We start from the raw sequence: 12,801 nt of genomic DNA, 5'->3' as shown, positions 1-12,801 counted from the left end.
GTTAGAAACTATTTCAACATATCTGTGCTCAGCTATAAGGGAGTTAAATGCTTGCTTGCTTAACTGAAGGACTACAATTCAATTCCGCTATAGGTCGAGATAATAACACTCTTGAATTTTTCAACTAGATTTCCCTGTCATTGATGCAGGTCAGAAGGACATACAATAAACTGAGGCCGTGTGCACAAGCAATGCACATGTAAGATCCCTCAACAGTTGGAAATTAAAAATTGGCTTTGCATTTCTTCATTAGCCCTAATGCCCACTGCAGTGCAAAAAGTGGACTTAAACCTTATTTTCAACTTGAAATTATAATGCCTTTTTTCAGTTATCTTGGAAGACATTATTTGTAGCAGTTGGGGCTGGAAGTTTGTTTGTTTTTTATGTAAATTATGTTAAAAATCAGAAAAAAAATCTTGGTAAGTGAAATGACTGTTCTAATTTCTTTCTTGAGGATTTGATTAGTTGAATTAGTGGAATTTCAGAGAGTCCACATAGCTGATAATGCTATTGATATTTTAATTGGAAATTATTTTGATATTTTTGTAGCTGTAGACAAATAGGCTTCACATTGTTTCTAATGAATTTCAGAAATGGTGAAACAAGAGGTGAAGGCATTATCTGGGAAAGCTGCTATTGGTGGCCCTTGGTCTCTAGTTGATTTTAATGGAGAATTAAAAACCAGTAAAGACTTCCATGGCAAATGGATATTAGTTTATTTTGGTTTCACCCACTGTCCAGATATTTGTCCAGAAGAATTAGAAAAAATAGCAGAAGTAGTAGATGAAATAGGTATGGACTGATCTGGGTTTCTTGTCAGAAACATATTTAAGCGATGTAGTGATATCTGCTATTGTGGATGACATTCTAAATGCTAAGACTAAAGTCATTTTTGCCAGTACTATTTATTTGATTCATACAAACATGACATGGAATTTTTGCACTATGTGTCACCTGATTACTGAATTGAAGCAAATTCTGTGAATTGATGCTTTTTCTTTGTGTCTCTCAATTCAAGAAATTTTCTCTACCACGCTTTTTGTTTTTCAGATGATAATCCTAATGTACCGAATCTAACACCATTATTTATAACAGTAGACCCTGATAGAGATACTATAGGAGCTATGAAGGAATATTTAAAAGGTAAAAGCTCTATTGTGTTGCTAGGCTTGTGTATTAGAGGTTTGGTAGTTATATAGGGTGGTCCAAAAAGTCAGTAAAGGATTTCAGGATTATTTATAAAGTATAAAAGCTTTTTAAAAATTCTTGTCAAAAAATATATTTCCGAAAGTAATTATTGTAATTTCACCCCTTTAATTGAACATATGTTTTTTGTGGACACTATTTTCCCATCAAATTGTCAAAATTTCAACTTATTTCAGAATTTTCACAGAAGGTGATTGGTTTCACTGGTACATCAGATCAAATAGATAACGTCTGTAAAGCATTCAGAGTATATTATAGTAAAGGACCATTAGATGAAGATGGTGACTATATCGTAAGAAGATATTTCCTAAACTTTTTATATGTATCTGGCACACTGATAGCATCAATTTGGAACTTTCGAATTTCAATCAGACATCTGTGGTTTTTGCTTTTTAAGCGTTTTAAGACATAACTATTGTAAAGGCCCTGTCATTAACAGCTTATGTCATAGTTATGTAATTTCAGGAATCATATTGTTATGATGCAAATAAAAGCAATAAATGTGTACGTTACTCATAAACAAGCTCTCTAAACCTAAAACAACCCCTTTAAATTGGAAATTTAGATTTGTGTATTGTAAAATCAAAGGACATATAACTCCATTTCATTTCATCAAACTTTGTGCGTCTGCTATTTTTCAGGTTGACCACACTATTATCACCTATTTAGTGGGACCAGACGGTAATTTTGTACAATATTACGGACAGAATGTAGAGGCGCCTGAATTCACCAAAAGTGTCATTGAAAAAATGAAGACTTATAAACCACATTATGACAAATAAGATGGATAAAAAATAAATTTGCAGAAGACAAAAAGTTTGTGGTGTCTGTATGAAAGGAGCTGTGAATATACACATTGGTGTTTCAATAAGCTTGTATGACATATAGCAGTAGGAAGTAAAACTCCATTTCATTCTAGTTTTGTATTGAAGGAGCTAAGAATGAGGACAAGTATACACATTTTGTTTCAATAATTATAATATGATGTATACTGTTGAATGTAAAACTCTTCTTTCATAATAGTTTTAAAGATGCTGCCCAAGATAATTTTATTTAAAACATAAGTTAAAAAAAGATTATGTTTCAAAAACAGTATTCATCAGTTAGTCTGAATTTCGGTTGTAAAAAGTCAAATTTTGAGTTGATTGCTATATGCCATTACTTAGGGATAGGCACACAAAAACGTTTTATGACTATGAACCTGATGTCAGATTTAATCTGAAAAGTGATACAGATAGCTGAAATTGTGCACTAGCTGGTGAAGCAAATATATAGACGATTGTACCCCTTCACAATTTAGCTTTATCAGCTCCATGAACAGTAATAAGTAGTTTAATTGTTGTATTAAGCTTAGCATAAGGATGAGTTGTTTTTTTTTACAAAGAAAAATGTATATATAGTCTGTTTTATTAATAAAATGGTTTCTAACAAAAAATTTTCAATATGCACATTCAAATAAGTGAAAATGTTTATATGGATAACAATTATTTGAATGAATAAGGATAATAATTCATTACTTTAATGTATATGGATAACAATTACTATAATAAATATGGATAACAATTACTTGAATGGATAACTTTATGAATACTCCAATGGGGTGCAATTAATTAGCATACCCCTTTTGAAAACAAATTCAGATTAAATATAATCTTATTTTAAAGATATATACACGTTTTTTATGTTGGAAAATTTGCATACTGCCCTTTTAAGGATTTTTGTGTCTCTTTGACGCAATACTATTAATATACTATATCGACGGATAGCTGCGAGTAGTTGCACTGTTTTAACTGGAGCTCTTAGTAACTTGCTGGAATAGCTTGCCGGTTCTTGTATGATTGTTCAGAAATTCCTGGTCCTTGGTCATTACACAGATCGAATCCTGTCGGTTGGAGCCCGAATCCTGTCGATGGTGCCAAATAGCCCGTTGGGTGCAGCCCGAAACCCATCGATGGTGGCTCGAAACCTGTCGATGGGGGCACATACGCTCTTGGTCGTGGGTAAGTCGCCATCTCTTGCCCTGCAAACAAAAAATTGACAAGAAATGTGAAAAATATGATTACGTTTTTGCCCCGGAAGAACCCTCCCAGACGCGTCATTTGACACCCCCCCCCCTACCCCTCCTAAATTGTCCCCTCACTCTTTTTAACAAACTATAATTTTTATACGTTTTTGCACCAAAAAATGTGTCAGAATGCACCAAGTCAACTCTCTAAAGTTCAATGGACTTGCTTTCACTGGAATGTCGCATTTTGAATCTCAACATACCCCCATTTAGTCAGTCGGTTCCCTATTTGTACCCCAGCCTGGCGGTAAACTTAAACTGAACACTAACTTTTTTGAAAATCATCGACCAACTCACCAGATATATAACTGACATTGTCCGATCTATCAGGAGCCGCAACTCTTTCCTTTCGAGCATTACATTTACTACAGCAACATATTATTATTATTTGCAACAGAATAAACAATATAAAAGTTCCGCCAAAGATACCAGCAAAAACACCAATATATCTAAAAATAAAATTAAGAATTAAAGGATACTACCTCTTAGAATGAACAAAAACTTTAAAGTCTCAAACTTGGTCAAGTGTATATATTCATCAGTTAAACTTAACAGGTGACATGACTAAAGAATAGAATCCCTATATAAGACGATATATCCATTAAACTAAATGAATATTGAAACACGCTTCTAAGCTTAGTTACTTAGTTTAATGAATTATTACTTAGTTTTATTGATTTATTGGATTATAGAAGGATTCTGTTCTAAACTCATGACACCAGGTAATTCCACTGATGAACAAAGACTCATTTTAACCAAAATTTCAATCTTTAATCACAATAAGAGGTAGCAAACCTTTAAACATAAATATCGGCTTCATGCTTTCTTTTTTTGAAACATCCGAGTCCACTATATTACGATTGGTCCCGATTTCGCCATGCCTTGGACGAGTTTTTTGGTTACTGGAATTGTTCTGTTTGCACGGATTTGTAATAAAAACTAGTAGAAATAACAAAAAGCGTCTAGCCTAAAATGCATGCAATAAGGGGAGGAAGTATTGCAAACAAGGGAGGAAACCTTACCTGCTTGGACTGGAATCCGAAACGTCGTGGTCATTATCGAACTGTGCCTCATATCCTGCAATAACAATGCAAATATATTATAAAACTATATTTAGTTATTATGTAGCCTTATGCCGAATTTGACCTTCCCCCACCCTCCCCAAAAGCAAATAATAATAATAATAATAATAATAATAATGATAATAATAATAATAATAATAATAATTCGGTCTAAAATTTTGAAAAAGTACTATGATATCCATTAATGTAGTCCGAAACATCTGCCTCTATTCCAGCCCCTGACAACTATCAAAATAGCTATCAGAGGCTGGAAGGTTGATCGAATGTAAATAGCAAATTTAGAAATATTTTCAGGTATAATTTACAATGTTTTTAACAATAACAATTTGGCATACTGTCCCTGTAACACAAGTTTGACTGCATGCATGTTTAGAATCTAGAGCGCGTATTATTGAATCAATTTGTTTACAAAATCGACTCCTACCTTGGAAACAAAGTGATGCCAAGATTGAAAGAATTTCCCAAATCATTTGGTTTCACTTTAAAATCAATTTATTTTCCTCATACACAAATAAGAATCAGTTATAAAATGTCATAGATCATAAGGCAAACAGCACACAAGACGCAAAAATAAACACTAATGCAATATCAAAAATTCGTATGGAATATATATACATATATATTTTCTTAGGTGCGTATCTATTATCTATTATAATACTTATTTGCAAAACATTTAAGTGCAACTTCGCCAAGAATCATGAGCCAAAAAAATACGACAATAAAATAATATTATTCTTGCAGGTCTAATGGTCGATTAGGGAAGTTTAAAAGTTCAAGCCAGATCATATTATTGCGAAATTCTTTAACAACAATAATGCTTATTGTGTTATCTGTAAATCGGTAATTGCTTTTATTTACAATGAACATTTAGCAGCCTTAGCCAATTTTTTGGTATTATTTTCACGTACGTCTCATACCTTGACTGCAATAGCCACTATTCTTGTATCACGGAATTCAGCGATTTAATTTGATCGTCAACTAATTTAGTTAATCAGAGTCCTCGACGGAAAGTAAGTACAGATTAGTGTTAACAGATTTTCTGTTCGAGGGTTCTGATTGGCTATTTTTACTAGCGTACATCCAATCAAATGGCTGCATTTTTTACAATTCTGTGATACAAGAAAGGTGGCTATTACAGTCTCGGTATAAGTACAAGCTTGTTATAACTTAACATAGTGATGACGTCACCATACAAGACGGACTTTTCTATATTGCAGAGAAAGAGATAGTGAATTCAAGCACTTCTTCATAATAACAGAGAAAGGGCCCAGAAAATGACAAAAAATAAAAAAAAATAAAAAACCATTAATTAAAAAATATCAAATATGAGCTAATGACCTTGTTTTTTAGCTCGTAGAATTTCTGATGGATTTTAACACAAGGTGGTACAATTTATCAACCAATAATGAACTCTATTGAAAACCCACAAAGTATTCAAAAATGTGTATAACTTGAGGTTGAATATTTCATACTGGTGATTGCTACCGTTCTGCCTAATATTCTTATTTAAACCACCTCTTATTGATAAAGTAGATGCATAGAACCACATACATTTCAGAAATTTAGATTACAACGTTTTTAATGAAAAATTTGCATATTGTATTGTTAAGGATTTTGTGTCTCTTTGATGTAATAACATCAGTTTGTTCGACGGATAGGTGTATGTCGCTGTTCTGTTTTAACTGGAGTTCTTTGTAACTTCTGGTTGGGGTTTGGACAGATTGTTGGTACTTGTTGCACTTTCATAGGACGGTGGTGCTCCCGGTTGTTCTGTTGAAGTACCAGGTTGTTTGTTATTATATAGATCGAAATCTGTTGGTGGTGCCGCGTAGCCTGTCGGTGGTGGCGCGAATCCTGTCGGAGGTGGCGCGAAACTTGACGGTGGTGGAGCATAACTGTTTGGTGTTGGCGCGAAACCTGTCGGTGGGGGCCCATATCCTCCTGGCCGTTGCTGTGTTTGGTGAGTCACTGTCTGTTGGCCTGCAAACAAACACAAAAAATACACAAAATGGAGAGATTTGAAAATGGGAACTAAAGCCGAGACAGCCTCTTTTCTCCAACTCAGTCAGAAGACGTTACACTAAGTTTGAACTGATACTTCATACAATATGGTTGTGAGCTCGGCACGATTAGCAAGGCTGTTGAGCAACTGCAATCAAAAAAAGGACAAGGAATGGTAATCATATATAACTGATCAAAACTCCAGTTTGATCGCTGTTTCGCATTAGCCTCACTTGCCCCATTACTCTGCGGTCTATCATAGCTATTTGGACAGAAACTTTTTGAAACCTACTAGATATATAACTGACGGTGCCGGTTTTAGCAGGGACGATAACTGTTCCAACTCGACCCTGAGTTTTCTTACAGCACCATATTACTGCTATAACAACCAGAACTATCAGGATGATGATTCCACTAACGATTCCACCAACAAAACTAAAAAATAAAAACATTTTTAAATCTACACACCGTCACATAACACATCAAACAAACACATCACACAAAATCATATTGCATCACACATTACCACCCCATCACATCACATCAATCCATACTTCATCACACCACACCAAATAACATCACACCCAATCACACATATCACATCGCATTACATAAAGTCACACTACATCATTTAACACAAAACAACATCACACCTAATCACACATATCACACCGCATTACATAAAGTCACACTACATCATTTAACACAAAATAACATCACACCTAATCACACATATCACACCGCATTACATAAAGTCACACTACATCATTTAACACAAAAAACATCACACCTAATCGCACATATCACACCGCATTACATAAAGTCACACTACATCATTTAACACAAAAAACATCACACCTAATCGCACATATCACACCGCGTTACATAAAGTCACACTATATCATTTAACACAAAAAAAACATCACACATATCACACCGAATCAAATCACCCCAACACATCACTTAAAGATGGGTTCCCTTATTTACGTTTATTATAATGAAAATGCTAATACTTATATGAATAGAAAGTAGAGGTGTTCTAATGACTTGGAAAAATATCAGTTTGTCTCACATACCTATAATTAATTCATAATTAGCTAAATTAGAACAGAATTACCAGCAAAATTCCAATGAGTGACCGATCAAGAAAGGTCAAAAAAAATTTTTTTTCTTTATTATACAGGACATACATGGACATTTATGATTGATTAAAACTCTTAATTATATGCAATAAGAACATAATGATATGATTAAGAATACCTGATAATTCATGAGAAACACCAATTAATCAAATAGTTTGCTTAATTTGAGACTAAAACAATAATGAAACCCATCTTTAACGCCATAAATCAAAAGACATAATAGAAAGCAAGAGGGTACGTTTTTTAAAGATAATATAATATAATACAATTATTAGAAAGCGTCTATCTTAAGATACAGGTAATAGGAGCGAAGAATTGATACAACTAGGGGAGGTAATCCTACCTGCCTGAACTATAGTAGTAATTCCCATAGTAGTAGTAATTATAATAAGATCTGTAACCTGAATAACTCCGATAACTCCGATAACTTGAATAACTTCGGTAGGAGGAAAAACGAAGTGACTCATATCCTACAATGACAATGCAAATATAGTGTCTTAATTTGACAAAAATATGATTTTTTATGTTTTCAGTTATGTTTATACCACCTAACGCGTATTTGATGTCAATTGTAAAAGCGGTCTACCATCCCCTAGACTGCTCACTCAAAAATTGTTGCCTCAATCCTTATGTTCAGCATGATATGGTTTTTGTTAATTTTTTTAAAGCAATTTTGAGTTTTTCTATCAATGCCAGTTAAAGAAGTAATCCTTAATCCTTATATTCCTTCAATTTATATTAAAATATCGGTGAATATTGCCACTTTACTACTGGCTTGTGCATCACCCACCCACCGAAAAAAAATTATGACAACCGACTAATTGAAACCAAATACTATACACCATTGCACCTCCAAAAATATTACTTAACCCCCCCGCCTCCCCGCGTCCCCGCCTCCCCCAATCAAGTCTGGCTAAGGACCTACGTGAAGGCCGAACTAAAGGCCTTTGGAGAATTTTCAGGTGTGCCTTAAAATATCGCTTGTCCCAGTAGGCAGCTAGTTAAAACGTTCCCCAACCGCTTGTTTTATACAAGTTTGACTGTATACATACATAGAATCTAGAGCATGTAGAATCAATTTGTTTACAAAATGGTCTCCTACCTTGGAAACAAAGTGATGCCAAGATCGGCAGAATTTCCCAAATCATTTTGGCTTCACCTTATAGAATTCTCTATTTCCTTATAACTGCTTCATATATAAATTAAATCAATTAAAAACTGCCACAGAGTCTAAGGCAAACAACACACAATAAACTAAGACACACGTTTAAATATTTCTAAAATTTCGAAATGGATATTCCTTTGTTTTTTTAGGGGTGTTTCTATCTAATTCCCTATTTCATTATCAATTTGCGTAACATTTAAAGTGCTACTATCCCCGAAAGATAAACCATATAACACGACCGTTAGAAAATTATTTGTAAATCCATTTCACTAGTGTATAGGCCTACATGTTATTTAGAATACTATAGGCCTAATGATTGGTTATGGAAAATTACAGGTTCAAACGAGATGATATTGTGCAATATTTTCAGCAACAGTAGGGTTTATTATTTAATCAGATGATTGCTTTTATCCACGGAGTTTTACGTCCTACTTTTTTTAGTCCTGATTGACCCAATAGAAAAATGCACAACGCCATGCAGTGTCCAATAAGGGAGATTTTACCAGAAAATGTAACGTGATGTCTAAACAAGCACATTAAACCCAGTTATGATCCCTTCAAACAAGGCGTACTATTTCAGATTGTTGAGAAAGGAAAAACAACTTCGAGCTTTTGTTCATAAATACAGAGGAAGGCCCATTAAATAACCGAATAATTTCGCTAAAATTGTTTCAAATTTCAAAATAATAAAGTTTTCCTTGTATGCCTTCAATTAAAAAGCATTATCTTTCGATGATTTGATCACAAAATTTGTAATATTTTTCCTTATCTCAATTTTGATAGAGGTAAAAGATTATCAAAAGCATCACGCTTTTGTGGATTTAACCTTAAAGATAGCTACCACCTTTTAATAAAGAGCATTGCTGGGGATTGCTTATCCGAAACACATCTAATCAATTCAGTATTTGGATGTATTTAATCCTCTGTCCGACGATTGATAAGAGTCAACAAGGAGGGGGTATGAAAGGGGGTGGGGGTGAGTGCTGAATGGTAGACAGAATCATTTCATTTCGGTTTCATGGACGTATTTCCGACCCAATGGGAGTCTATCATTATCATTGTTGTATTAAGGCCTCGGACTTTGATAAGATTGCATTATTTGTTTTGTGTATTTAAATCACGTTAAATATAGCCCTGATACGATCGTAAGATGATATATCTGTTGGTATGAAATGCCCCGTACCCTCTCTTAGAACATGAAATCCCCATTCCCCCCAAAATGCATCGCACTGGACCCCCACACAGAGAAATAAGAAGGGTTTGAAATCCCTCAATGCTAGGACAGCCGGGAAACCCTTAGGGGCAGAAGAACTATCCCTTTGACTCTTAGCTCTGCGAAAACAGGGGATAAGACAACGGGATGAGGGCGGCTGATCATACCCACCCAGATTTCACTTATGACTCGACATGTTTTAGATAAATATTTCCCAATCAATATAGGGCTATTGAATTTGCTTCTTTTGTTTTGTAATCGCCTTGGTGATACATATACAAATAAGTCAAACATTGGTTTTTATATAAGACAAAAGTATTTCGACCACTTTCTACAAATTATTCTTGTAGGCAACTAGAGGCCTCTGCAAACTCCTTGCCAACACTAAAGCTGGCGCTGATCACAGGGAAACCCTAGACCAAAACGGCTGCCTCTATCCTAGCCTCTGATAGCTATTTTGAAAGGTGTAGAGACATAAAAACTAGACCATGGAGATTTTCCGCACAGGCAGAATGATGTTTCGAACTACAGGAATCCCAAGCACTGTTCGCAATAGGAATTCCATTCCATCTAAAACTTCGCATCGCAGGGGGGCGGGGGGGAGTCCAGTTTAGGTCTGGATATTGGACAAGAAGCGACGCCAGTTATAGTAGTAGTAGGTAGTAGTGTATCACTCCATTTCCCATATTTTAAACCACATCCCCATAATCGATAAATAAATAGGCCTAGAACAGTGGTTCACTTTAACCATAAAGCTTCGCATGATTCGTTGAATCTTAACCAGTCAATTTTTGATTTCCAACGAATCGAAAAGATGCAGGATTCTTCTTCCTCTGTGATCTTTTTATACGAGCTTTTTTCTTCATTAGCAGGAATTATGGTTAGAGAGGATCTTCCGTCCCTTCCCATGTAGCGAAGTTCCGCTGTAAACTGGACCCCTGTTCGCTTATCGTTACGAGGCGAGGCCGCATGGTGTCATTTTCTTTGTAGACACAGGCTTACGTTGGGCGATTATGACGTCATCTCATGGTTACCGAACTTGGTTAAAATTTCCTTGTCTGTTGATAATGATAATGTGGGAATTGTCCATTTTGTTCCTTTTCTTAGAATTTCGCCCTGAAACACTCTAGTCCAAGATACACAAATTAAACTAAGTCATACAAAAAATCCATTAAATTCCTGAAAAACCTCTTCTTAATGCTTTATTTTTCCATCATAAGAAGCGGCCGCGTGGCCTAATGGATAAGGCGTCTGACTTCGAATCAGAAGATTGCGAGTTCGACTCTCGTCGTGGTCGGTTATTTTTGCAAAAATCCAAGAGAATTTTAAAGCACTCTCTTAAATCACCGAAAAAAGCCATTTTCACCATTTAAATTTCCCGCAAATATCCGAAACAAATCAATCAAAGTTTTGAGATATGGAATCACGTGACGCGAGTTCCAATCCCAGATATGGCGCTAATTGTATTTTCTTTTTTTTCCATTTTTACAATTTCCCTGCAAATGTTATGCTATTTTTCATCTAAAACAGCTATTTTCACCATTTAAATTTCCCGCAAATATCCTAAACAAATCAATCAAAGTTTTGAGTTATGGGTTTACGCGACGCGAGTTCGAATCCCAGATATGGCGCTAATTGAACTTTCTTTTTTTCAATTTTTACAATTTTCCTGCAAATGTTATGCTATTTTTCACCTAAAACAGCTATTTTCACCATTTAAATTTCCCGCAAATATCCTAAACAAATCAATCAAAGTTTTGAGTTATGGGCTTACGCGACGCGAGTTCGAATCCCAGATACGGCGCTAATAGTAATTTCTTTTTTTCTCATTTTTCCGTTTTTTCCTGCAAATGTTATGCTATTTTTCACCTAAAACAGCTATTTTCACCATTTAAATTTCCCGCAAATATCCTAAACAAATCAATCAAAGTTTTGAGTTATGGGCTTGCGCGACGCGAGTTCGAATCCCCGACATGGCGCTAATTGAACTTTCTTTTTTTTCCATTTTTACAATTTTCCTGCAAATGTTATGCTATTTTTCACCTAAAACAGCTATTTTCACCATTTAAATTTCCCGCAAATATCCTAAACAAATCAATCAAAGTTTTGAGTTATGGGCTTACGCGACGCGAGTTCGAATCCCATATACGGCGCTAATAGTAATTTCTTTTTTTCTCATTTTTCCGTTTTTTCCTGCAAATGTTATGCTATTTTTCACTTTACAGCTATTTTCACTATTTAAATTTCGCGCAAATATCCTAAACAAATCAATCAAATTTTTGAGTTATGGGCTTGCGCGACGCGAGTTCGAATCCCAGATATGGCGCTAATTGAACTTTCTTTTTTTTCAATTTTTACAATTTTCCTGCAAATGTTATGCTATTTTTCACCTAAAACAGCTATTTTCACCATTTAAATTTCCCGCAAATATCCTAAACAAATCAATCAAAGTTTTGAGTTATGGGCTTACGCGACGCGAGTTCGAATCCCAGATATGGCGCTAATTGAACTTTCTTTTTTTTCCATTTTTACAATTTTCCTGCAAATGTTATGCTATTTTCACCTAAAACAGCTATTTTCACCATATAAATTTCGCGCAAATATCCTAAACAAATCAATCAAATTTTTGAGTTATGGGCTTACGCGACGCGAGTTCGAATCCCCGAAATGGCGCTAATTGAACTTTCTTTTTTTTCAATTTTTTCAATTTTCCTGCAAATGTTATGCTATTTTTCACCTAAAACAGCTATTTTCACCATTTAAATTTCCCGCAAATATCCTAAACAAATCAATCAAAGTTTTGAGTTATGGGCTTACGCGACGCGAGTTCGAATCCCAGATACGGCGCTAATAGTAATTTCTTTTTTCTCATTTTTCCGTTTTTTCCTGCAAATGTTATGCTATTTTTCACTTTAAACAGCTATTTC

At 34.8% G+C, this 12,801-nt stretch overlaps 3 protein-coding genes across 3 annotated transcripts; 1 reads left to right on the top strand and 2 right to left on the bottom strand.

Moving 5' to 3' along the window:
* Positions 1–593: 593 nt before the first annotated feature.
* LOTGIDRAFT_160245 (hypothetical protein) lies at positions 594–1,988 on the top strand (the record flags this gene model as incomplete). The annotated part of the gene is made up of 4 exons (XM_009055299.1): positions 594–792; positions 1,051–1,143; positions 1,383–1,498; positions 1,848–1,988. The coding sequence occupies 4 exons, from the start codon at positions 594–596 to the stop codon at positions 1,986–1,988; spliced, it is 549 nt and encodes a 182-aa protein (XP_009053547.1).
* A 1,017-nt stretch (positions 1,989–3,005) lies between these two features.
* LOTGIDRAFT_160244 (hypothetical protein) lies at positions 3,006–4,823 on the bottom strand (the record flags this gene model as incomplete). Its single annotated transcript, XM_009055298.1, has 4 exons — positions 3,006–3,226; positions 3,569–3,720; positions 4,294–4,348; positions 4,778–4,823. The coding sequence occupies 4 exons, from the start codon at positions 4,821–4,823 to the stop codon at positions 3,006–3,008; spliced, it is 474 nt and encodes a 157-aa protein (XP_009053546.1).
* A 1,094-nt stretch (positions 4,824–5,917) lies between these two features.
* On the bottom strand, positions 5,918–8,964 carry LOTGIDRAFT_231916 (hypothetical protein). The gene is made up of 4 exons (XM_009055297.1): positions 8,599–8,964; positions 7,840–7,966; positions 6,647–6,789; positions 5,918–6,333 (listed from the first exon to the last, which is right to left on the bottom strand). Exons 1-4 carry the CDS (start codon positions 8,642–8,644, stop codon positions 6,032–6,034), a joined length of 618 nt encoding a protein of 205 aa, XP_009053545.1. The 5' UTR covers positions 8,645–8,964; the 3' UTR covers positions 5,918–6,031.
* Between the last annotated feature and the right edge of the window lie 3,837 nt (positions 8,965–12,801).

The sequence above is a fragment of the Lottia gigantea genome, assembly GCF_000327385.1.
Source record: "Lottia gigantea unplaced genomic scaffold LOTGIsca_24, whole genome shotgun sequence".
Lineage (NCBI taxonomy): Eukaryota > Metazoa > Mollusca > Gastropoda > Lottiidae > Lottia > Lottia gigantea.
Note: the sequence above shows the minus strand (reverse complement) of the source record. Positions and strands in the feature narration are given on the sequence as shown.

Coding starts and splice junctions, on each gene's coding strand:
- LOTGIDRAFT_231916 (XM_009055297.1), bottom strand. CDS start 8,644: ATGATTTGGGAAATTCTGCCGATCTTGGCATCACTTTGTTTCCAAG. Junction 7,967..8,598: donor GGCATCACTTTGTTTCCAAG/GTAGGAGACCAT, acceptor TTGTCATTGTAG/GATATGAGTCACTTCGTTTT. Junction 6,790..7,839: donor TACTACTATAGTTCAGGCAG/GTAGGATTACCT, acceptor TTTATTTTTTAG/TTTTGTTGGTGGAATCGTTA.